Genomic DNA, 24047 nt, shown 5'->3' on the forward strand with positions numbered 1-24047 from the left:
TTTAGATGTTGAAGCTTTTTGCACTGATCAGTTAAAAACCTGACAAATGATGAGAACATTTCCTCTGGGCACCATGAACGTCTATATTCAGTCCAGTCCATCCAGTATTCGTTGAGTTATTTCAGTCTGAACTCGAGGTGGTGCATCGACTTGGAGTCAAGAAAACTAATTGCAGCTTCGGAGGAAACATTACGGGATGTAATTAGGATGTTGAAGAGAATCCAAAATTGCTTTTAGTCCTTTTGGTTTCTATGTTCTCACTACTTAGGTACTCAACTTCATTTCTCAATTTCCCCTTTAAACAGGTGGTGCTTCCTGATGTCCTCAGTGCACACAGGAACATCCAAATGTTTCTGAATGTTAAAGTTAGAGCTGGTTCCATTTGCTCCTTTGCCAAAGCAAAAACAGTGTTCTGCATAAATCCCCCCTCAGAGAGTATTTAATATCCTTTTAATGGCAACATGTGGGTAAATTGACACCAATCAATCAAACAGACGGCGTAATTATGATTGAAATGTGGTCTAGTTTGCACAGCTAGAAGGTACCTTACATTATAATTATAGTATCGCAGCTTCGTCAGGCAGCGGGGGTCTGTAGAAAACACTGGAGGAGTAACGTCTCGTTTTTAATAAAACACACCGCCGCATTACGCTAATTTACTTTAAGTGCACGTCTGTGTGTTTTTGCTGCGATATTCTGTTTCTCTCAGTTGGGCTTCAAGGACATTCCTGCCTCGTGATGATGTTTATAAAGTAGCATCTCTGCAGCAAGAGTAAAAAAAAAAGAAAAACGAAGCCACAGTGGCTCATGTTTGACCAGCGGCTGTTAAGTTTGAGAAGAAAATGTCGTGTTCTAAACAAACAGAGGAGAACAATGAAGTGTTTCTGAACCGCTCGCTAATCCTGAAGGGTTTGCAGGCAGTAAATCGAAGGCTGCTGGGTACCCGGCTCGATTGGAACGGATCTTTCAGCCCTTCGGATTGCTCGGCGTACCAATATGTTTAACGAGAAAGCGCTGTTTGTGGCCACTTTGGCCGAGGCGGATGGCGGTTTGGTGTTGGAACGGTTTTTTGCTGCGTACATGAGAAATAGCATCAACTGGAATGGAAAGGATGCTGTGTGTCTTTATGCATTTTTAAACAACTAACCCATTTAAAGTTGATGCAACATGTGCGTTTACCTGTGGAAAAATGCCACTTGAAATCACTGTAACGACAACTTATCTTGCATTCTCTTAGTTTAATCGTAGCAACTGGACTTGCTTGAGTTCCTTGAAGACGTTCCACCTCTCATCCAAGATGCTTCTGACTGACTAGTTGGGAGTTCCAGATACTTATGTTCCTTAAGGAGCCATAAACTCTTGGCTGGTGAAACATCTTTGAGAAACTCAAGCAAGTCCAACTGCTATGATTAAAATGCGAGAACAACCATGACCTGGATGACTGAGAATCTTCACAGACAACTCATCTAGCATAACTTTGAGAACAAGGCTCAGCAGTAACATCCTAATATGCGTTACTCTACTGCAGGGGTGTCCAATCCTGGTCCTCAAGGGCCACAATCCTGCATGTTGTAGATGTTTCCCTTCTTCCAACACACCTGATTCAAATGATCATCTCATCATCAAGCTCTGCAGAAGTCTGATAACGATCCTGATCATTTGAATCAGGTGTGTTGGAAGAGGGAAACATCTAAAACATGCAGGATTGCGGTCCTCAAGGACCAGGATTCGACACCCGTGCTCTACTGTATACGAGTGTGTAGTTGTGAATCCGGATATATTTCTTAAAACAACACAACACGCTCGTTTGAAAGCAGACCTTTATACATATTTACACAAAGAAAAAACAAAGTCTCTGCACATGAGCGGAGATCATTCGTTTGCAGAGAAACGCTTCTGGAAAAATCACAAGAGACGAACGTTGGCACTGAGATGTAAATACAGAGGAACACACGAGGCCGTTGTAGCGAACGAGGAGCGGCGCTGCACCACGTCTTCGAGCGGCTGAATGTTTAAACTGGTCCTCCGCAAAAATGTCTGGTAGGAGTTCTGCCTCCCGCTTGGATCTGACACAAATATACACAAGTTACACTCTCATATACACACAACATCCACAAGGCAGGGTCAGCACGAGCACAATGATGTTATATTTTTAGGCTGGTGGAGCTCGTGTGTGCTTGTTCGAGGGAACTGGCAGAAGAGTCCGAATGAAACCAAAGCTGGTGTTTTATTAGATCAAAACAGAAAGTTTGGGGCCTAAGAGGAGCGTTAAACTTTGTTTTGTTTGCATTTTGGCTGCATCTATCCTCACCAGCAAACTGTTCCCTAAAGGCTACGTCTACCGCGGGCTGCTTGATATGACTTCAACACTTCTTTTATTCTCAGTGACTTCAGATGGGGTTGTGTTCACCATGTTCACGAGAAAAACTTCATACGAACACTCGATTCCCTTTTGAAGCCTTGGGTTTTAAATTTGGCCGTCAGCATCTTGGTCTTTTGAAACCAGACGAAATAAACAACGATCTGACTAAGACACTATAAAAGCAATATGTTGCTTTTTTAAATGTGACCATAACTTGCTAAACAAACTTGCTATATTCAACAAACTAGCAATTGAGACCATAAACCAGTCAGGAAAATGTTTACTGAGGTCACAAATGAGGTGAGAAGTTTGGTCGTTTTCTCAAAGACTTCAACACAACCTGACCTATTTTGTGCAACTAGAGGAGAATAAGATGTTGTCATTTTAGTATGATGTCTTTTTTTGTAATTTTATGGAAAAACATGAATTTTCTCAACAAATAAAGGCTCATCCTTGACCTAACTATGCCTTTTACATTTCCTACACTGGCTCATCACCGTGCTCAGTGGCCTCTTCTAGCAGAGTTACTTTCACAACTTGTAGCCGATGTTACCACGTGATGACGAAAAATATATTGAAATTTTAGCATGTTGTTGTTTTTTTTCTTCTCGTTTATAGGCCTAGAATTCTCATTAAGTTTTTTTTTCTTTTCTTACATTAGCTTGCTAGCATGCTAAATGTTTAGGTTTGGTGGAATCTCAGTTACGTTGCCGTCGCCTCGCAAAGATATTTTACCAATTTGACACCAACATTCGGGGTACACAATTTCCCGTTTTGTAATTGCGAGCTCACATGTTCCGTCGTAAGACAGCGGTATAAATAGTTTGACAGGCTAGCTGCTGGTTTCAAACTGTGTGCTAAGCTAACTGGTGGCTAGCGGTAGCTTCCCACTGCTTTGAACAACATAAATAGCTATGTCTCATAGGATATGTCGTTTTGAATGTTAGCAAAGTAAGTGTACTTTTCTATTAGATAAAATTAATGGCTTTCTAACCTTGTGCTAAGCTAAGCTAACTGCTAGCTTCACACTGCCTTTTAACAAAATAAATAGCTATGTCTCATAGGATATGTTGTTTTGAATGTTAGCAAAGTAAGTGTCATTTTCTATTAGTTAAAATTAACGGCTTTCTAACCTTGTGCTAAGCTAAGCTAACTGCTAGCTTCACACTTTTTTTGATGACATGAATGGCTACAACTCATAGTATATGTTGTTTTGAATGTTAGCGAAGTGTAATTTTCTATTAGTTAAATTGAACAGCTTTCTGACCTTGTGTTAAGCTAAGCTAACTGCTAGCTTCATACTTTTTTTTGACGACATGAATAGCTACAACTCATAGCATATGTTGTTTTGAATGTTAGCAAAGTAAGTGTAATTTTCTATAAGTTAAAATGAGCGGCTTTCTAATCTTGTGCTAAGCTAAGCTAACTGCTAGCTTCACTGCCTTTTTTTGAGAAGACAAATGGCTACAACTCATAGAATATGTTGTATTGAATGCTAACAACTTAAGTGCCCTTTTATCTTGATAAAATTAGAGTGTTCAGATAATATTACAGCCATTTCTATAAAAACCAACAAATCCTTCCTTGAAGAGAAAAAGAAATCCCACCAACCAATGAGCAGCAGCGATCACCATGTTTCACAGCTTCACTGACATTTTGACACCGTGCCATAATAATAACGTATATTAGGAGAAGGAGCCAAATGCTGATTTCATTTGGGTTCTTCTGCCAGCGTTACGCTCACCCACACACGTTTTCATGTTTCAGAAGTGGCTCCCTGACACTTCCACAGCCTCGACACGCTCAGCCTCACACATCGCCTTCTGAACTCTCCTCCTTTCTTTTTCGACTCAAACACACGCTCAGAAGCAGCCGAGCTCTTTCATGTGGCTGAAGCCAAGAAACCGAGGAGTCGAGCCCATTTTTAATTTTCTCCGTGAGCTCGCTGCGCTTTCGGTTGCTCTGGTTTATTTTTCTTACAGCATCAAAAGTGTCTCCGGGCCGCTGCCGAGCTCCCCGTTTGGCAGATTTACTGGCTCGGCCTCTGAACCTTTGTTTGAGCTGCTTTCACTCCGATCCCGCTGATGTCAAACACACACACAAAGAGTAAAAACACATATACAGAAATACATACAACCAGAAGAGTGAGAAAGATCGGGAACCTGCAGGAAACTACATATATTACAGATGTTACAGATACGTGCTCAGCGTTGTGGGATTAAATCTATAAAAACATGATGCTGTTGTTATTCGACTTAACCAGGCATGTAAATGAATCCAGTTTAGCACACAAATCAGAGTTAAGTTTCAATTTAGTCCATCTGGCTCCGTCCTTCACACTTGGTTCTCTGATGGGGGTTTAACTTTTGATTATTTTTAAAAATCTCTAATGCAGTGTGATTCGTAAACAAGAGTTTGAAGCATCTGGTTTGTATTATCCCATTTAAAACATACTTTTAGCTCCTGCTCACTCCAACTAAATGCAAATATCTTGCACACGGTTTTCACCAGAAAGAAGTTCACACACAAAACAGACAAAAGCAAACCAACGAACACGTCAAATAAGCGTCCGTTTGGTGACCTGATGATGTTCCTGCAAGTTCCGAAACAATCACTCCGGATGAAAATAATAAATACCACTGAGGAGAAAGTTAAATAGAGGCGGAGGAAGCTGTGTTGGTTTAACATTTGAACATTTAGAAACAAATCACAATTTACTGCCTCGCAAAGTCGCTGGAGGCCGGAGTTCGCTCGACGCCAGTCCCGTTTAGCACGTTCTCCGGTTCCAGCTTCGTGTAATAAAGGCGTCTTTATAATACGCCGGGCCGGCTTCGTAATTTACAGTCAGATGTCGTTACCAGCTGGAGCCGCAGAACCAGCTATATAATACTCCACTTCTTCTTCTTCTTCTTCTTTTTTTTTTTTTGTTGTTGGTCCAGAACCCACCCTAAGGGCCCATAGTTTGAGAAACATGCAGGGTCTGTACAGAGTCTCTGGCCAGCTCGGTTCATAGTTCAGTCCTCTTTGAATCAAACGCTTCTGGAGAATCATTTGGATTGATAGAACTTGTCTTTGTGTGACAGATCCAGGGCTTCAAAAATGTCACTTTTCTCTTGCTAGAAATACGATTTGAAATACAATCAATTATGAAGTTTGTTTATTGGAGCTGACATGCAGGAATTTCTTAATAAACTTTCCCTAAATCTGTACAACGTGTGCACACGTGACTCCTGACAAACCAACGCTCAAAATAGGATTTTTTGTTGTTTTTGTTTTCTGAGATCCACCTTCTTGCTGTTCCCACGCATACAGCTTCGGCCGTCGTGGCACAGCATCGGTGCCAGCTCAACCTACAGAACCGAGGGCCGAGGGGAACATAATGGAAACACGTCCTCCAGCGAGTCTGCAGCCAAAACCGCTAACGTCGTGGGAAAGTCGACGTGCGACCTCATCAAAGCTGCAGCTTTTCTCCACCTTTCATCTCTGCGGTCTGGCGGTCGGACCCCACCTAGAAGCCAGCAAAGCTCGGCTCTCGCTGTAGGTGAACCGTTTGAAGGTTTGTGTAACGTTAGGGGGAAAAAACTACGAGTCATCGGTGCTATTTACTGCTAATCTAATAATTAGCTGCTACTAACGTGGCTTTGAATGCATCATCCCTTTAAATATCAATCACTGCTGATTACTTTCCAAAACACATCTTTTTTTAACTAACAGAATAATCAAACTCTTTTCCTTTTTTTTGTCACATTAGAAGTAAACATGTCCATTTATGTGGCAGTGTGGTGGCGTTTGGCTTTCCAACCACAAAACACATCAACCAAATGCGTCCGAGTTGCTGATTTTTAATTCTCAGACGTCTCGAGAAGAGAGCGTCCTAGAAATTTTGAACGCAAACTGAATGAAAACTTTGAGAAAATGCCTCTTGCGGCCACAACACCATGACTTTCAGCATCTCTTAAGCGTTTCCGCATGATGAAATTAATGAAAACCGCTTTTTTGCCCGGAAGGAAGGAAATCCATCTAAAAACATCTGTTGTATTTTGGAGAGTAATTGCGAGTGTGTGTGTGTGTGTGTGTGATTGGTAAGTAATGGAGAAAAACATGCAAAGCCAAAACTATGAAGCTTTAAGGCAGGAATCAATTCAGAGGAGGATTTTTTTTTTTTCGAGTGCTGAATTTCAACTTCGGGACCAAGACTTGTTTTTTTGGTTTTTTTTTCCTGCGGAGGTTCCAGCTTCAAAACATCCACTCCAATGTCCTTTTGTCACGACAGTCCGCCAAACTGACGCTCGTCCTTCATTCATGCAACCTAAGGTTTCCTACTTTTTATTCACAGAGTCACTTGTCCGAGGGAACGACAGTCTTTGCTGTACTTCGGTTATTTATGTGTAGCTTAGCTTGAACGTTTGTCACGATAATGAAAGGATGACGTTTCTCGTTTGTAGATAAGTGCATGCGCATGGAGTCGTCTCTGTACATACAGTATGTGCGTGTGTGTGTGTGTGTGTGTGTGTCTCAGTGTATAAGTTAAGTGTGTGCATGTGTACATGTGTGCGTATGTGTGGACGTTACACAACATGTTAGAGTCACTGTGAAGCAGCTCGTTCAGGCGCTCCTCGGCGCCCTCTGCTGGGGCTTGCTCCTGCTCTTCCTCCCTGCTGCTCTTCCTCCTCCTCCTCCTCCTCCTCCTCCACCTCCTCCTCCTCTTCCTCCCCCGTGCTTGTGCCTCTCCCCCCTCTCCTTCTCCTTGAGTGGCGCCGGCATGATGCCGCCGTGGCGACGCTGGTTGCGCGGCGGGCGGTACCCCAGAGCCTTGCAGTGCTGGCCGAGGTTTCCCGGGTGGATCAGCGCCATCACGTCCTCGTACCACGGCTGCGTTCCAGCGCTCTGATAGGACGGGCTGGACCAGGAGGCGAGGAGGCGGTTGGCCGAGGGGCTCCAGACGGCGAGGCGGACGGTGACGGCGGTCCAGTGGTAGCCGTGCTCCTCCACCTGGCAGTGGTAGACGCCGCCGTGAGACAGCTCGGCTCGACGAATCAGGACGCCCCGCTCGATCACCACCAGCTGGTCACCTGTTACCACCTGGAGAGAGAAGGATCATGTTTACATTTGACAGCCTAGATAACATCTATACATTGGTGGTGAAATAAGTGCTGAGAACATTAAAAATAATCATAAAAAATGCATGCACCTGGTTCAGCTCAGGACTGTTCTCTCCGGCCTGTTTGTACCAGGTGACTGCAGCATGTCTGGATCGAGGTAAACACTCCAGGTAGGTGCTGTTGCCCTCTGCAACCATCATCACCCTCTGCTCTGCCTCCACCTGCAGCCCGGCTGGAAGACATTCAAGGAAACACATGACAGCTTAGAGAACTGTTTTATGTTGAATTTCCGAATACAAATGTCTTTATTGTCCTTAAAAAAACAACGAAAGCATTAAGTGTAAGAGTAGTGTAAAGAATGTGTGTACAGAGAATAAAACAGTAACAGTGCAAATGTTTGCATATTTACAAGGAAAAAATAAGATAGTAGAAAATACTAACAAAACAGAGGCAGACAAAGCATTCAGGTGCTGTGAGCTGCTCCTCAGACATTAAATTGCACAAGATTTGTAAAGCTATCAGCTAATGTTGCACAAATATAAACTTTTTTTTGAGAGAATGTGTTTTTTTAAAATCACTGTTACTGTCATAAATTAATTTATTTACTCAGTTTTATACTGAATATATTTTATATTATAGTTTTTCAGAATCTTTATCGACTGTTTCGGGATGTAAAGTGTCATATGTTGGGCCGCATGAATAAAACTGGACTTGGATTGTGTGTTATATGTATTGTAACTAAATTCACAATTATGAAGCATATCTATGACACACAATGGTGTTAAAAATGACCTTAATATAGCTGTTAAAGGTGGAGTAAGCGATTTCCAATCCAATCGCTTATTGTGAAATATCTCTTCACTGTTCACTAACTGTCCGTTTCATGTATATGTGGTGAAAAAAAAAGAAAAACAAAATGTCTCAGATCAATTATCACAGCTCTATTTCAGTGTGTCTTGTGTCCTGCATGTTGTCGCTGGTGCACAGGACAGGGGGGTAAATGATGATAGGAGAAAAGTAAATCTGACACATGCTAACTGTCTAAACTAGCTAAACATCAACCACCTTTCTCCACCTTTAAACTGTTAAAGGAAACATGCTGAATGAGGCCAATGAATCAGCTCCTTACCTCCTTGTCTGACACACTGAGTCAGTGGATCTTCATCTTCGCCTAAATGCCGAGCGTTTCTCCTGTGAAGCAGCAAACATAACAGAAAAAAAAGATGATTTTACTTATAACTAACTGTAAAGTTTGACCTGAGGGTGGCACTGGAGGAAAGGTCACATAAAAAGGGTATAAATCACTTGGCAGAATTGATTTGCTGAAGAAATCATAACCGGAAAGGTCAGGATGTCACCAAACACATCAACAATTTCACGGAGAATCGACCAGTTGTAGTTCTTTGCAACGGAACAAAGTCTTAACCGAGTGGAATGACTGTTTAAAATTTAATCAGACAGATCTGAGCCGGGATGTAAGTCGAGCCACATGTCAAACTATGTGGTTTAAATCTGATTGGAGAAAATTGATTTCACGTTTATTCCTTTGCTTCAAGACTCGAGTGAAGACAAAAAAAAATCTACCTGTCAGACAGATAAGCAACATTCTGTCACTGTAAAGGTGGATGAATGGATGTAACGTTACCTGCGGACTGTGGGCATGTAGGGGCTGCACGCATGCCCGTCCCAGGTGCAGTAGGGGTCTCTGGCCAGGCAGCACTCGGCGCAGGCCTGACCGTACAGCTCGCACTGGTACAGGCCCAGCTGGGACACGCCCTCCCTGGAGCCCACGAACAACCACTGCTGGAAGAAGAGGCGGTGGGTAGAAGATGAGATGGAGGAGAAAATATGGGTTGGAAGCGAGGGCAGGAGGGAAGGAGGGAGGGAGGTAGATAGAGTGGAGGATGGGGGACGGCAAAGAGAGGAAAAAAAAGGGCATTAAGTTTGCAACATCAACAGCAAAACCAGATTGTGAGTCACACACGCAGCTCACACAACGTCGGTGTTTGTGTGTGGGAGAGAGAAATGTGGTGATTCTTGCTTTTTATAATCTTGATGTGTTCGTCTAGTTGTGTGAGCGAGCTGCGGGCTTTTTTTCTCCTTTCTTTATGAATCCCAGACTATTTTAATAATGCAAGGTGCACTTGTGTGTGTGTGTGTGTGTGCGTGTGTGTGTATGTGTGTGTGTGTGGCATCTCTTCATTATTGCTCCGACTGAGGTGGGGTAACCATAGCAACTGGTGATGAAGTTGTCCTTGGAGACGCTAGGTGGGGAGATGAGTGATAAGTGTGATAGTGTGCGTGTTAGAGTGTGTGTATGTGTGTGTGTGTGTGTGTGTGTGTGAGAGCGGATGTGAGGGAGTTTTGGAAGTTTTGAAAGTGAGTTTCTGTCTCTCTCATCTGTTACCTTTTTCTTTGAGAGTGTCATCGCTGTCACCGGTGATTTGTGCTGCGAGGAGGAGAGAAGAGGAAACGGAGAAACGCACTGAGTTCACAATGAGACAAACAGAAGAGTGTCTACAGAGATAGATAGATAGATAGATAGATAGATAGATAGATAGATAGATAGATAGATAGATAGATAGATAGATAGATAGATAGATAGACCACAATCACTTCAAACCATCTTAAATCATTTCAAGAACTGATCTTGCAGCGTTTTTAGAAGTGAAAGATTGTGCCGTTTCCCAAAATTGGGCATTTGATCGGTGACGACTCGGCAGCATCATGACAGATGATCTTCAGCAGTGTTTCTTTTTTGCCTTTTCCATCATAAAATTACATGTTTACGATCACTCCAGTGAATCAGGTCTTCTGATAGTGGCTTTATAAATTAAACCAAAATCCAAATATCCCTGGTGACCTGAAGGCAGCAGAGAGCATTGATGGTTTTATAGGCAAACTCAAAATCTACCTTTTCAGTCAGGCTTCTGATTGATTTGATTGATCTTATTACTTATTTATTACTGTTAGAACAAATTTTATTGATTGATTTCTCAATTTATTCACATTTTTGAATATTTTAGTCTCTGTCTGTGTTTTACTTATAGATATTTATGGTATAGATCCATCCATCCATTATCTATACACCGCTTAATCCTCACTAGGGTCGTGGGGGGCTGGAGTCTATCCCAGCTGACTCAGGGTGAAGGCAGGTTCACCTGGACAGGTCACCAGTCTATCACAGGGCTACACTTAGAGCCAGACAACCAAGCACACTCACATTCACACCTACAGACAATTTAGAATCACCAATTAACCTCAACATGTTTTTGGACTGTGTGAGAGGAAGCCTGAGATCCCAGAGAGAACCCACACTGCACAGAGAGAACATGTAAACTCCACTCAGAAAGATCCCGGGTGTCCTCACCGGGACGTAAACCAGGAATCTTCTCGCTGCGAGGCGACGGTGCTAATCACTGCACCAATGTTACTTTATTTCTTTGGGTTTTACTCATTGCATTCTTTATTCATGACAGCATTTGCTCAGTTCCTTAATCCCTGTGATTTGTAGTCTTTAGTTTATAACTTGATGTTGGTATTGTTTGTATAGCTTTGTTGCATTTCTATTCCTGTACAACCCTTTGTGTTACATTTCATTTGTATGAGAAGTGCTATATACAGAAAATAAAGTCTGATTAATTAATTGATACAAGAGGCTCTCAGGCAAATTGACTTTGGTACTGTACTGCAGAGCTGCCTCTCTTATATTGTGTGCAAATGGTTTCACAGTGTGATTAATGATTCCTCCTATCGTACAGTAATGCCGTTTTCATTTTAAGCAGGAGTGACACTTCTAATCTTGTTGTTTCCTGAATCCAATGACAATAAAAAGCTTTCTTCTTTCGATTCACACCCCTCCGGCTGCTCAAACATTGCATCTAATTGGATGATTCTTCACTCGGAAACTCTCCGGATCAACATGGCGGCTCGCTGGGAAACTTCCTCTTTTGTTATGAGAAATGTGTTTCTGAAGGCATTTGAGAAACAAGTTGCTGAATCTTTCCTCATTTTAGAGGAACGAAAGTTAGTTTAAAAGTTTTACCATAGTTTTGCGATCACTGTGCCTCATTTGCATAAAGTAGCAGAGACCCCAACTTTATGCAAACGAGGAGCAGCCAACGTGACCCTCCGCCTCTCGAAATGCGCTGCAGCAGCATAAACAAAGTGCCCACAGTCAGACTAAACAGTCTCAACCACATCAGTCTGGGTCAGCGCTGAGTTGTTCTCGTATTTTGAATCTCAGCCTCAAGTGGAATAAATTTTGGGCTCCAATATTGTCAGCTGTGGTCAACAACGTTTTTTGACACTCTGACTCTGACTTTGCTTACAGCGCTTCATATGTCAGCATACACACAGTAGTTTAACGGTGGTATCGTCGTACACACGGCTTATAAACACAGTAAACAGGAAAATTAGGAATTGTATCATGCTGGAATAAACTGTGTTTTCCGCAGAGCATCTGTGGCATCTGGCAGAAATCACACAGCCTCCACCTTGTTGCTCACAGTTTCCAGTGTCAGCTATTCATGCTGCAGTGTTTAAGTCAATGGTTTCATGTGGTCTCAACAAATATGGAATTCATCACATCACATCTGCATTGATTTTTCTCGCGCAGGCTGATATGAAAAGGATTGTCACTATAATGTGATGCTTGCATGTAGTTTGGAGAGCTCACTGTTGAATTTTTAAAACTGCACGTGAAAGAAAGGAGCTCAACGGATGGAAGACAGACGAGAAAAGTACGACAACTTGATTTGCAGTTTGCTGTACCTGAAAGACCTGCAGCTGCTCCAGAGTGACCTCCTGACTCTGACCGTGTTCTCTGGGCAGATGGATGGCCTTCAGCACGAGTCCCGAGTCTGAAGAAACAAAGAACGTTTAATTTAATTTAAGTTGGATCATGAAACAGAGCTTGAGGTTAAAATACCAATCACACGACCTGTACAAACTCAAAGAAGGTGCACAGTGCACACAATCTACCTGTGCCGATGAACAGGACGTCGTAGGTGCCATCCACGGCCTCCACTCTGTCCACCAGCAGTTTGCTGAACTTGTAGTGAGCTCCCACTCTGACCAGGAGGGGGCGCTCTCCTAGCGGTAGCACGTTCTCCTGAATTATAATTAGAAAATGCATCACATTAAACTTGCTCAGCCAATCACGTTGTTAATCACTCAGATGCCCTGTTGCTAATTTCTTAATTTCACTTAAGATTTTGGAGAGAAAAAACACTCGACCTGCTGCAGCATAGCACGCAAGCTAATTTAATTTAATTTGCTGTAATTTAATGATGTGAAATATGAGCCGAACCTGCAGTAGTGGATGAGTCCTGCTGAAGAAAATGACGTCGTCAGGATATTCTCTGGTCGAGCTGTAGCTTCCATATGTGCTGCTGGGACACTGAGAGAGAAATACAGATATAAAAAGGGCAATGTGTTGAAATCGCACATTACTATATAAGAAACAAGGCAGAATTCTCCCAATTTTACCAACTTTTGTGTTATTTTTGGGTGGTTAAGTGACTTATTTGCATTCATTTAACTGCAAATGGTCACCTCAATCTTTTTAGAGGGTATTTACTCATTTAAAATGTAAAAACCTTGACTTACGGAGAGAGTTTCTACTAACAACTTACCGTTCCTGGTCGTGGATAGGGCACCTTCCCTGTGAACTCGGCCCATTTGTACTGAGGCCCCTCTTTGTGCAGGAAGTTTCCTTTAAAAGCTCGAACAACGTCCTCCATTCGATAGACGCACACGGCCGAACCGTTGAGGATATCACTGGGGATAAACAGCACGGGAACAAGGAGGGCATTGTCAGATCAATCTTTCCACCCGTTACTCCGCCGTCGAGCAGAACACAAGCTGAGCGCGCCTTCATCATCTGTGATGAGTGGCAGCGGTCTCTGAGCAGTAAATTAAATAAGAAAATGTCATGTATGAAGAGCTGTGACTCATTGCGGCTTTTCAGCTTGAACGCATCAATTCGCTGAATGAGCTCCAGCCCCGAGTTGGATGAATGTGCTTCTTTCAGCGCATCACTCAGTCACGGCTTTTGAGATTTTATATTAACTTATTCGGTCACTTAATCAGTTGAGCTATTCTTCGCATCACTGCTTCCACCCACCAGAGGCCTCCTGCCTGCCACACCCACCTCACCTGCTCCCAGTTCCCCCAATCAGCCCTTTTCAAAACCACTTAGCTGATGAGTCCAGCAGTATACAGACTTCCAGGTTTCCACCACTCCTTTGCCAGCTTTTCTGTGTTGTGTTGTGCTTTCCAGTTTTTTTCCCTCCAGCTTTTGGGTTCCCTGGTTTATTTTAATACGTGTCTTTACCTTGGACTCTGCCTCCGCCTGAAGGGCTGCACTACAAAGTCAGATTACTGGGTCAGTGGGCTGTGTTGAGCCTAAAGCTGGAGTCCTCAATGTCATGAGGGTGGCTCTCTCTAACCTGGCTAAATCACCATGGCAACAGATGCTGTCCAGCTAACCCGCACCGGAGGAGGTTCTGCTTAGACGAGATTCTCCGCTGAGGGAACATGTTTCACCTGCAGACTGGCTGAACTGTACATAAGCGATGCAGCTAGTGAAGCCGTGCAGCTACAGCAGTGCAAACTGTATGCATCGTGTTGCCATGGTAACCTACATGCGTGATGCAGAAAATGCACAAATATGTTGTTAATGCTTGGTGCTGATTTGGTGCCATTACATTTCTGGTACTGCTGCCAATAGAAAACAAATTAGAGAACTGATTAGTCTGTTGGTATTCATCTAAAAAATATATTCAATCAATAACATTAATTTGACTTTGATTTGACCATAAACTAAAGAGACTTTCATGTCTTCTTCATTGTGGGACAGCGTCAGAGCTAAATCCACTGAGCATCATGTTTAAATGTATGAAGTTTATGAGCTCTGTTGTGCATCTGTTGTGTTAGAAATAAGCAGCTGCACTGAGAATATATTAACTAACACAATTAACAGTTTTTTTTCCCTCTCTTAAATCATTTCTAGCAGCAGTTCCTTTTCGCAGACTAAACTTGTTTTTATATTCTTCATAGCTCTCTATTAGGAGAACCTAAAGTTTGTGTGGAAGAAAAGTCAATCGATGCACCAAACGCCTCCTTTAACCGGATGAAGAAAACCTGGTTGACGAAGCTAAAAGCCGCTGTCAGGAAGTGATCTGTGTTTGGGGTTTTCTCAAGCCAGCTAATGCAAAAAAAGCCCGGCTATATTGAACCTCGTAGCACATCCCTCGACTGTTTTTCCTGCATTTTGCAACCTGCCAACCCTCATCTGGGTCCCCTCTGAATCGAATTGCATCTCGGTCCCCACCACATCCCATCCCATCCACTGCAGTTAAGATAATGAGTTCTGGGAGATTTTTAGCACAGCATGTCTAAGTTGAAGATTGCAGCAATTTGTGCAACCAGATAGCTGGGTGGTTAGAGAGCATACATGTCACATGGGCACAAACGCCTTAAATCAGCGAGCCTCTGGTTTGATTTCTGGCTTTCTCCCCGCTGTGCTTCCCCACATTTCCTGTCTCTCCTCACTGTCACTGTTTAACAAGAGTGAAAAATGCCAAAGAGTAACCTTAAAAAACAAGAAAGCCCGTGTTATTATGAGCTAGGGTGGTTTCCTTCAGTTTATGTGGGTGACGCATATGTTTGCGCTGATGTTCTCGTGCAGGGAGGGAGGCCCTGAAAGGTCAGAGGTCCCACAGGGGAAGCCAGACGCTGTGTTGACGTCAAATCATTTAAGATTATCATGACAACAAGCGACGAATTAAAACAGGGCGTTCATGTCAAGCCCTCGAGTTGTATTTACAAGATATCAAGAGTTCTGAATCACTGGAGAAATGTCTACACAACAGGATTGTTATATTCAGTGGAAAAAGTATTACAAATACAATCGATGGGGCTGATTTAAAAGGAACTATGAAGATTTTGTTTGTATCATTCTGTTGTGAAGAGTTTTGTAAAGTGTGAAATATTTTAAGAATCATCACAGATGTACAAAGAAACCTGCAAGTTACAGTAACATGATTAAAACTGCATTAAATGAAATGACCACCACCCAAACTTTGAGTATTTACAGACCCTCTTGCAGATGTTTGCACACACCATTAAAACGAACAATTTATAGCTTTTACAAGACTCAAATTTGACATAAACGTGACTAAAATATGCTACATTCTGTCACATCTGCATCTAAAAAGAAAGAAAAAGTTGGTGTCACTGTTCCTTAAACCTGACTCTACATTCCTCGACCACATTAAGAGAAAGTTGATGACCTGAAGCGACAGAATGGACGTGAGGAAAACTGGATCACTTATCACCAGCATTGGCCTCACTTTGGTGGCTTGTGTTTGTTTCAGGACTGACTTTAAGATTTTATTGTTTGCTTTTAAGGTTTTAAATGGGTTGGCACTTTATTATTTAGCAGAACTCTTTACAGTTTCATTAGAGCACTGAAGTCGACCATCCAGATGCTCTTAGATGTTCCAATATCCAGACACAAAAACAGAGGCGATCGAGCCTTTGCAGTCGCTGTATTTAATCTGTGGAACCGTTTGCCTTTTCATGTGCTGCTGTTTAGAAACCTTTAAGCCACTGCTGAAGACCCATCTGTTCTCTTTTCTATTCCATCCAGGTAGAGCTTGACCCCCTGACTTCATATTTTGTGTTGCATCTTTTATTTTTCTTCATTTTATTGTGCTTTTATTCAGATTCGTCTTTGTAATCAGTGTGTTTAAGTCTTCTGACTGCTATTCATAGTTGTACAGCACTTTGGCGTAACTCCTGTTGTTCTAAATGTGCTTTATAAATAAAACTACGTGAAATATAGACTTGAATAGACTGAGGATGGATCAAGCATTAGAAAGATGCTTTTCCAGGTGTATTGCTGGACTCACGTGTAGCTGGGTGACAACTACGGCCAAATGCAGGAGACGAGGTTGTATTTCCACATCTGTATCTGTTCATATTAAATGTGTATCTGTGGTCAATGTGACAACAACTCTAGCAGTGGAAGTAACTCAGAAATGAATAAACACTGGGTTCTCTAAACCAGCAACGTGCCAACCATCTAATCTAATCTGCTGTTGCATGAGATGAACCGACGATTACATTAAGAAAATTTAAATTTGAATGGAAAACAAAATAATGAAGGCAAAGAGCAGATGACAGATCCGCGGTTTACACGCTCGACTTCATCTGCAGACAAAAACCTGCGTGTGTGTGTGCAGTCATGATTGTACCACAGAGACAAGTTTCCATTCAGAAGGAATGACCTTCTCTGCACTCTGCAGTTCTGTGGTTTCGGACCCCACCCTGGGTGATGCTTTGGATTTCTGTCCGTTCCCCGCTGAGATTCCAGACACTTTCCAAAAACCCGAAGAAACAGACCAACTCCCTGCTCCGCCGGGCCAAATGCTGTCATACTTGTGCTGCTACTGTGGAGCTCTGGCGTCCAGCTCAGAAACTGTTTTATTCTCAGAACATGTGGTGCTTTTAGTAACTTGGAGAAAATGAGAAAAGGCAGGCATTCTGAGTTGGCGTCGTTCATTTTTTTTTTCCTCTGGCTTTTTTCTCACTTTTTCCTCTGCTTTTTGCAGACGTTGCCTGTTTTCCTGTCTGTATATTGTAGTTATTCACCTGACATCTGGGTCAGTCTTCGTGAGAGCCTGTCCCATTGAGTATTAACATTTTATTTCTATTTGACTTTAGCGGTTTGCCTTCTCTCGTATTGTTTGGTGCTTGTCACTGCAGAAAAAACTTTTTTATTATTCCTCTTTGTTATAACTGCCTCACACGTGAGCAAGTTAACTTCTCCTAGGTACTGACAGAAACCATACTTGTCATAACCCGCAAATTTAGTGCTGCTTTATATTAACTTCCCTATAAAATATTAATACCTTTTGTTGTTCTTGTTTAACCTCTGGAATATAAGTCAGTGTTATTTTTGTATTCTATCCTACTGCAAGTCAACTTCAGTCTGGTATCTGTGTTTGTTTGGGTGTGAAAAATAAAACATGTGTCACACGCAGGGGTGTCACACTCTGATGATGATGATGATGATGATGATGAAGCCTCACATGAGCTCCACCATGTTGTCAGCATGAATGACTGTGCTTCATTCATGAGTCGCGGTGACAGAAGACGCTGCAGGGTGTGTGTATATATCACAGTGTGTGACATCAACATCTGTGCACCGCACATTACAGCGTGACATGAAGCATTCGCGTCGTGTCACTGACGCTCTCTTGACTCACTGTGGTCATGTATAAACATCACAGCGGACGAGGCAGAAGCTGAGCTGCTCAGTGTTCGAAGATGAAATGAGACAAGAAGTTACTGAGTGTTTGAGTTTTATAACATTTACTTATATAAAACTCAAAAAGATGCTTTTGCATTTATAGATCACTTAGAATTGTTGAAAAATACATGTAGTAGTCATTTTATGGTCCTCAATTATTTCTGCTTAAAGCTTTCATCCTTCTGGAATAGATTTTTGAACTGAAATCTGACCAGTGGTGGAAATCCTCACTTATTTTTTTACTTACTTCACTTTCTTTTTGAATTTGAATGCTGATTTTGATTTTGAATTTTGAATGCTGTTGTTGTTGCTGATTTTATGTTGGTGTTGTGTTGTTTTTTTCTGGTGTAGCAATTTCCGTGAGGTTTTGTACCGAAGGTTTCAATAAAGTTTTATTCTAATTATGAAAGTTTTCATTAAATTCCCTCCACTGTTATCTGTGGTTTAATTTACAGTAGTGCTGCTCGATATTACTAAATCCTAAAGTAGTTCCTTTTACTGTTTTTAGTTTTTACTGCAGTATATAGTATAGTATAGTATAGTATAGAAAAAGTACAACCATGACTAAAAGTAAGGAGAACCTTAAATGTCTTTTAGCATAGCAAAGCTACAGTGCCATAAATTTAAAAAAAATAAAATTCTCAATTTATTATATACTAATTGAAAAAGACTTGGATGTCCAACATTCTTCCAAGAGCCCACAGGCGTTACCACTATTGGAAAATAAAATAAAAAGCTGTAAATACTGCAGACTATGAAGCTTTTAAATGTGTTTTCAAACTCACTCTGTGTAAACACTGCCTGCAATTCAGTCCAACACAAGAGCTCTGAATTTTAGTCACTTTAACTGTTGGTCACAGCTGAGTCTCTAATCACTTCCCAGTCGCACTGAGGTGCACAAAACATTACATTTTTTTTTACAGAATCTGGGAGAGAAATGGCTTATTTTTTGTGAGTTTTTCAAGAAATTTTTAAAACAAACAAGTCTCGATTTTAAGCTCATATCTGGTAATTTTTTCTAAAGGAACAGCTCATGTCAGTTGTTGAAAATCCAATAACTCCTACTACTGGCTGTGATAAATGGTTTATTTAGGCTCTGAACACCTCGCAAAAGACAAACAATGACAAAACCTTAAGTCAGCACCATCCTGACGTTTTCAATAAACAAAGGCACATAGTTTACAAAGCACTACTTTAAGGTTCTCACTCCCATGATTTCTGCTTTACAGAGGCACATACCTTGAAGTGGTAAACAGGCCGTAGATGAGAGGGTTCTTCTTGTCTTTCCCATGAAGGATGAAGATGTCCTCTAGATAGAGAACATCCAGACAGCACGAGGAAGGATGGGAGCGATCAGAGATATGACAGAGAGGGGAAGGGGGGGTAAAAAAAAAAAAAGAAAAATATTAGTCTTCCAGAGAAAAAATGACAACAGCGTCTGAATTACTGGACAAGTTTTACATGAGTGTTGCTCTGGTAAACTCCACGTGTCTGTATATACAGTTGTGAACAGAAGTTTACATGCACTTGTGAAGATGATGTATTTCACGGCAGTCTTGAGTTTCCAATGACTCCTATAACTCAGACATTTCTGTGATGGACTCATTGAATGTCTTCGTCACAACGAAAACATAGAAAGCTGTGTTAATCAAATTTTCCCAGTTGCACGGCCTCTTAACTTCTTGCGAGTGATTAAGATTGAATACAGCTGCTTAGTCCTTTGACTGAATCTAAATAGAGAACATTTGAAGCACCTGCTAGACTCAGCCACAAACACTACGGTGGAAAAGTCTTTGGAGCACAGTACAGTTATGAAAAAGCAAAATGTTGACTTGTATTATGCTCTGGGGCCGTTTTGGTGGAACCGGTGCTTTGAAGAAGGAGGATTACCTCCACATTCTTCAGGAAAACCTAAAATCATCAACCAGAAGGTTGGATCCTGGAGACAGTTGGGTGTTTCAATGAGACATCAAATACAACCCAAAACATACATCAAAAGTGGTGAAGACATTTTTAAATCAGGCTAGAGTTAAGGTTTTAGACTGGCCTCCCCAAAGTCCTGAGCTAAACCCAATCAAGAACCTGTGGACTGTGATGAAGGAACAAGTCGTTATCAGAAAGACAACAAATTTAGTTGAACTGCACCGATACTGTCAAGAAGCGTCAAAGATATAAGCAGAAACTTGTGGACAGAAACCAAAAGTGCCTATTTTTTCACCTAAACTAGGCACTTTTGGTTTCCGTCCACAAGCTTCTAGTCGTATCTTTGATCACTCTTCTTGACAGTATTGACAGCAACGACATTTAACCAAATATTAGCTCTGCTGTATGCACATTTTTGACCCATATTTCCAGATGACCTACAATAAATCTGTGAAAGAACCAAACTACACAATTGTTTTCTGTGACAGAGACATATTTGTTTTAATGATTCCATCAGAGAAAATTCAGAGTTATAAGAGTCACTCAAGTCTTTGCCAATGTATGTAAACTTTTGCTCACGACATGCATGTGAGCAATGTTCATGAGTCTAGAACTGCCAGTGTGTTTGTGCTCGGTGCTTTGTATTCATTATGTCGATGCCTGCGTGTGTGTATCTGAGTGTGTGCATCTATCAGTCTGACTGTGTGACTAATAGTGTCGGGCGTGCTGGCAGCATGGCTGACTGGCTGCTTGCAAAGAATCTGTAGCCATTAATAACCAGCCACAGTGGGAGAGCTGAGCAGTGAGTCCGCCGCAGGAGAACAACACCTGCTGTCACACAAGCTAACACCACGCCTCAGTCTTCGCTCTTCATTTCAAACACAGCGGATCGCAGCATTTGATAGGGTTTTCTCACTCCGCCGTTGTTCCGACTGCAATCCCTCACGCAGCGCAATCAGGTGGGAGTGTGGGTTTCTTTTTTCTCTTTTCATCTGTCTGTCTTGATAACTCAGTCGCAAATAGCACAAATCTGACTACACCAGGTGAAATGAGTTCTTTTTTTTTAAATGTTGTTCTAGCGTTTGAACTTTGAATTTGAAAAACATAAACCCGGACTGCAGGTCAGAATTAATCAACAGTGGTAAACATCTATTTCCTATTAAAATATGCCTCGCAAAGGTACGTTTGAAGGAAGCCTGCAGAGTTTCTGTAGCTTTGATGAGCATATACCCATTTTGCATTTATCTTGTCATTTCTCAGCTTCAGTGCAGGTCCATCGTAATAAAAAACAGGTTGCAATGAATTCTGATAGTCTCAAATGAAGTGGGAAAGTTGTGTGAAACAATATAATTAACATTTGGAGAAAAAGTAATAGTTCTCTCCTTGGTTAATTGCTGTCATTTTTGAAATCCCAAATTAAAGTCGAGATGAAGCATGTTGTCATTTTGATTGATAATAATATTACTGAACAGACTGGCAGTGAAACAAACACATAAATGACAAGTTAGGAGACCAAAGAACACAACAGTCCTTTGAGAAACTAACAAAAGTAGGACCTTAGGCCAGATGGAACTAAAAAAAAAGTCTCCTTCTTTGGGTGTAAACCACCAGAGACCAGACCATTTTGCATGTTTTTGAAATGCGAAAAAGTAGAATGGCGAATGCATGTCTGTAAATATTTATGTTTGTCTCTCCTTAACCCTCACTGAAATACTTGGACATTTAATATCTCAACCCTGGGGTGTTACTGGTGGATATAAGGGGACATTTTTTCTTTCAGAGTTTCTTTCAAGTTTCAGATTTAGGCTGAAAATCAAAGTCAAAGCAGTTACCATACATGTTTCCTCACCCACCAAAAGAAAAATAATAATAATGTTGACAAATTATTGTAAAAAATCACATATAATAATGATGGAACATTTATTTCCAAATCACCAGTCAGACTTACGCAACTTATGACACTTGTGTCAAAATATCACTCTGGCTGACTCGTGATTGGTCAGAGGCCACAGTGACTTCTCTGATTGGCTGGATAAAGTCACATGACTCTGCCCTCTGCCATTTGTAAACCCTGCGGAAGTTACCATATATGGTTCCTTACCTGAGGGTTACATGATTATATTTTTGAACAGAGGTTTGTCTTTAAAAAGAGTTTCCAATCTAAATGAGACAACCTGTTTAACTAAGAGACTGAATATTTTACTGTACATTTCCCTGCTGTCTTGTCTCTCTCCACTGTTATGGTCAAATAAAAAGAAATGTATGGAATTAAACTCAGCTGACGCTTTGACACACATGTGATAACTAACTTTGTTAACAAGAGCCCCACAAGATATGCTAAAAGTGTGAGATTCCTGATTAAGAGACAAGAAACGAGCCCACAAATCTAATCATTCCTAATAAATTTCACTCCTATAGCGTTTAACATTCACCAGATCTCAGTCCAATTGAACATCTATGTGAGATTTTGGTGTTGGACAGCGCTGCCATCATCAAAACATTGATTATATCCCTTCAGTAGGATTCTTACTAAGAAACTTTGTGCTGGTTTTTCCTTTAATTTGTCACCTGTCTATATAGTCGCATCACAAAATGTCTGTGACCTCTCAGACATCACTGGTTCATCTTCAGGAGCTGATATATTGTGTATAAAAACAGATTAAAAAAATATATTGTTTATGACAGTTGTGAATATTTCTAGTGTTCTCGTGCTCGTGGTTGTATAATTCAGTCGCCTGCTGTCACAGCTCAGCCTAGACCTCAGTCTTCCCAGTTTATTTAAATCACAAAAAAAAAATCAAAGGCTTTTCTGTTTTGCACTTCTGTCTCGGATAAGAGCCGGAAACGTTTTATCAACCCGTCACAACGGTCGAGAACGCAGCTCTTTGTTTTTCTCGTTGGCGTGCTGTGATAATCTATAAATACATGACTCGACTCCTGCTCCTCGGGTAAGTTCGGCTTTAAAAGTTTCAGAAACTCCGCAAAACGGAAGAGGACTCGGGTTGACGTCGAGACACAAACGGTTTGCAGCGATGGAGGTGAGGAATGGATGTTTAAAAAGTCTCCTCTCTCGTTTCCCTTCGCCGAGGCACGGGAGGTTGTTGTGGTGATGGAGACGGCGAGGCGTATCGCTGCTCCCACATTCCTGCCGTTCCTGCTGCTTCAGGTGGCCTCCGTGGAACTGCAGGAACGCTAATCTCATCTCATCACAGCTACACACACACGCTGAACAAACATGAACGCGCCCACACACTCATACGTCGCCTATAGACACACACGTATAACCAGCGGGACCCTCAGGGCAGAGCACAGAGGACTATGGGTAGTCCACAGCCTGCAGCGTACACACTGCTCCCTCCCTCAATCCCACAATATATCACTCCTTCATTATTTAGCTCCCTTCACTGCTCCTTCACTGCTCCTCCTGCTTTCAAATTACAATGCAATTACAATTCTCTTTCTGTTCTTTACACACTTCCCCTCGTCTTTTTCCCATCGTTTCTAGCTTGTTCTCCTTTCATTTATCAAAACCATTATCATCTCCCTGTTTTTTTTTCCCTGTCTCTCCTCTTCTACTTGTCTTAAAGGTTTCTTTTATGGCAGTTGTTCTTTATTGCTCTGGATGATGTATACGCTGTGCGTTCCGTGCTTTTATCCAAAGTTTTTTCAACGTAAAGGATGAGCCAGCGTCAGAAGAAAGGCGTCGGAAGATTTATATCTAAACCTGCAGAGTTTTATGGCCATGCAGGCAGCCTGCGTGGAACCCATTTGAGCACACATGATGGACAGCTTCAGTTTGAATCTGGTGGGAACCAGCCATGTTTAAGGGGCGATAAGACTGTGATCATATAGGGGAAACAACTAATGCAATCTGTTTGTAAGCGCATGCAGAACGAGTGTTTGATCTCCGGCCATCCAGAGGTGGACAGAACCGTATTTGGCCATGTATATGACCAAATGTTGAGGATGTTTGCCTGCAGGACACATGTTTGAGCTGTGGAATGGTAAATAAGCCTTCGTGTGCAGAGGTGGAGATCAAGGGAAAAGGCCAGACAGATATTTGTGGTATGCATTACTGTAATAAAAAAAAAACCCAGAAAGCCTTTCAGAAGTCCATTTGATACAAGTAATATGTCATGTTTGGTTAAAAAGCAGAAGTATATTGAGTTAAATGCTAACATTAGCATGTTGGCATGCTGTAAATGTCTACCAAGTCTAGCATGCTAACATCTGCTAATTAACACTTGAAGAGCAGCAACTTCGTTTTGCAAGTAAAACATTAAAGGCCGCGATGAAAAGAGGCAAAGGTATAAAAATGTGAGAACACTGTATAGACAGA

General features: G+C 41.7%; 1 protein-coding gene across 1 annotated transcript; it reads right to left on the reverse strand.

Annotated features, from left to right (window-relative positions):
• Positions 1 to 1803: 1803 nt before the first annotated feature.
• On the reverse strand, positions 1804 to 19094 carry sema3h (sema domain, immunoglobulin domain (Ig), short basic domain, secreted, (semaphorin) 3H; the record flags this gene model as incomplete). The annotated part of the gene is made up of 10 exons (XM_008297713.1): positions 1804 to 7444; positions 7554 to 7696; positions 8594 to 8655; positions 9110 to 9267; positions 9872 to 9913; positions 12238 to 12326; positions 12448 to 12577; positions 12776 to 12865; positions 13101 to 13245; positions 19025 to 19094. Coding segments are annotated over 10 exons (1406 nt in total), but the record flags the coding sequence as incomplete, so codon positions are not given.
• Between the last annotated feature and the right edge of the window lie 4953 nt (positions 19095 to 24047).

Source organism: Stegastes partitus, unplaced genomic scaffold (genome assembly GCF_000690725.1).
Source record: "Stegastes partitus isolate 25-593 unplaced genomic scaffold, Stegastes_partitus-1.0.2 Scaffold1240, whole genome shotgun sequence".
Lineage (NCBI taxonomy): Eukaryota > Metazoa > Chordata > Actinopteri > Pomacentridae > Stegastes > Stegastes partitus.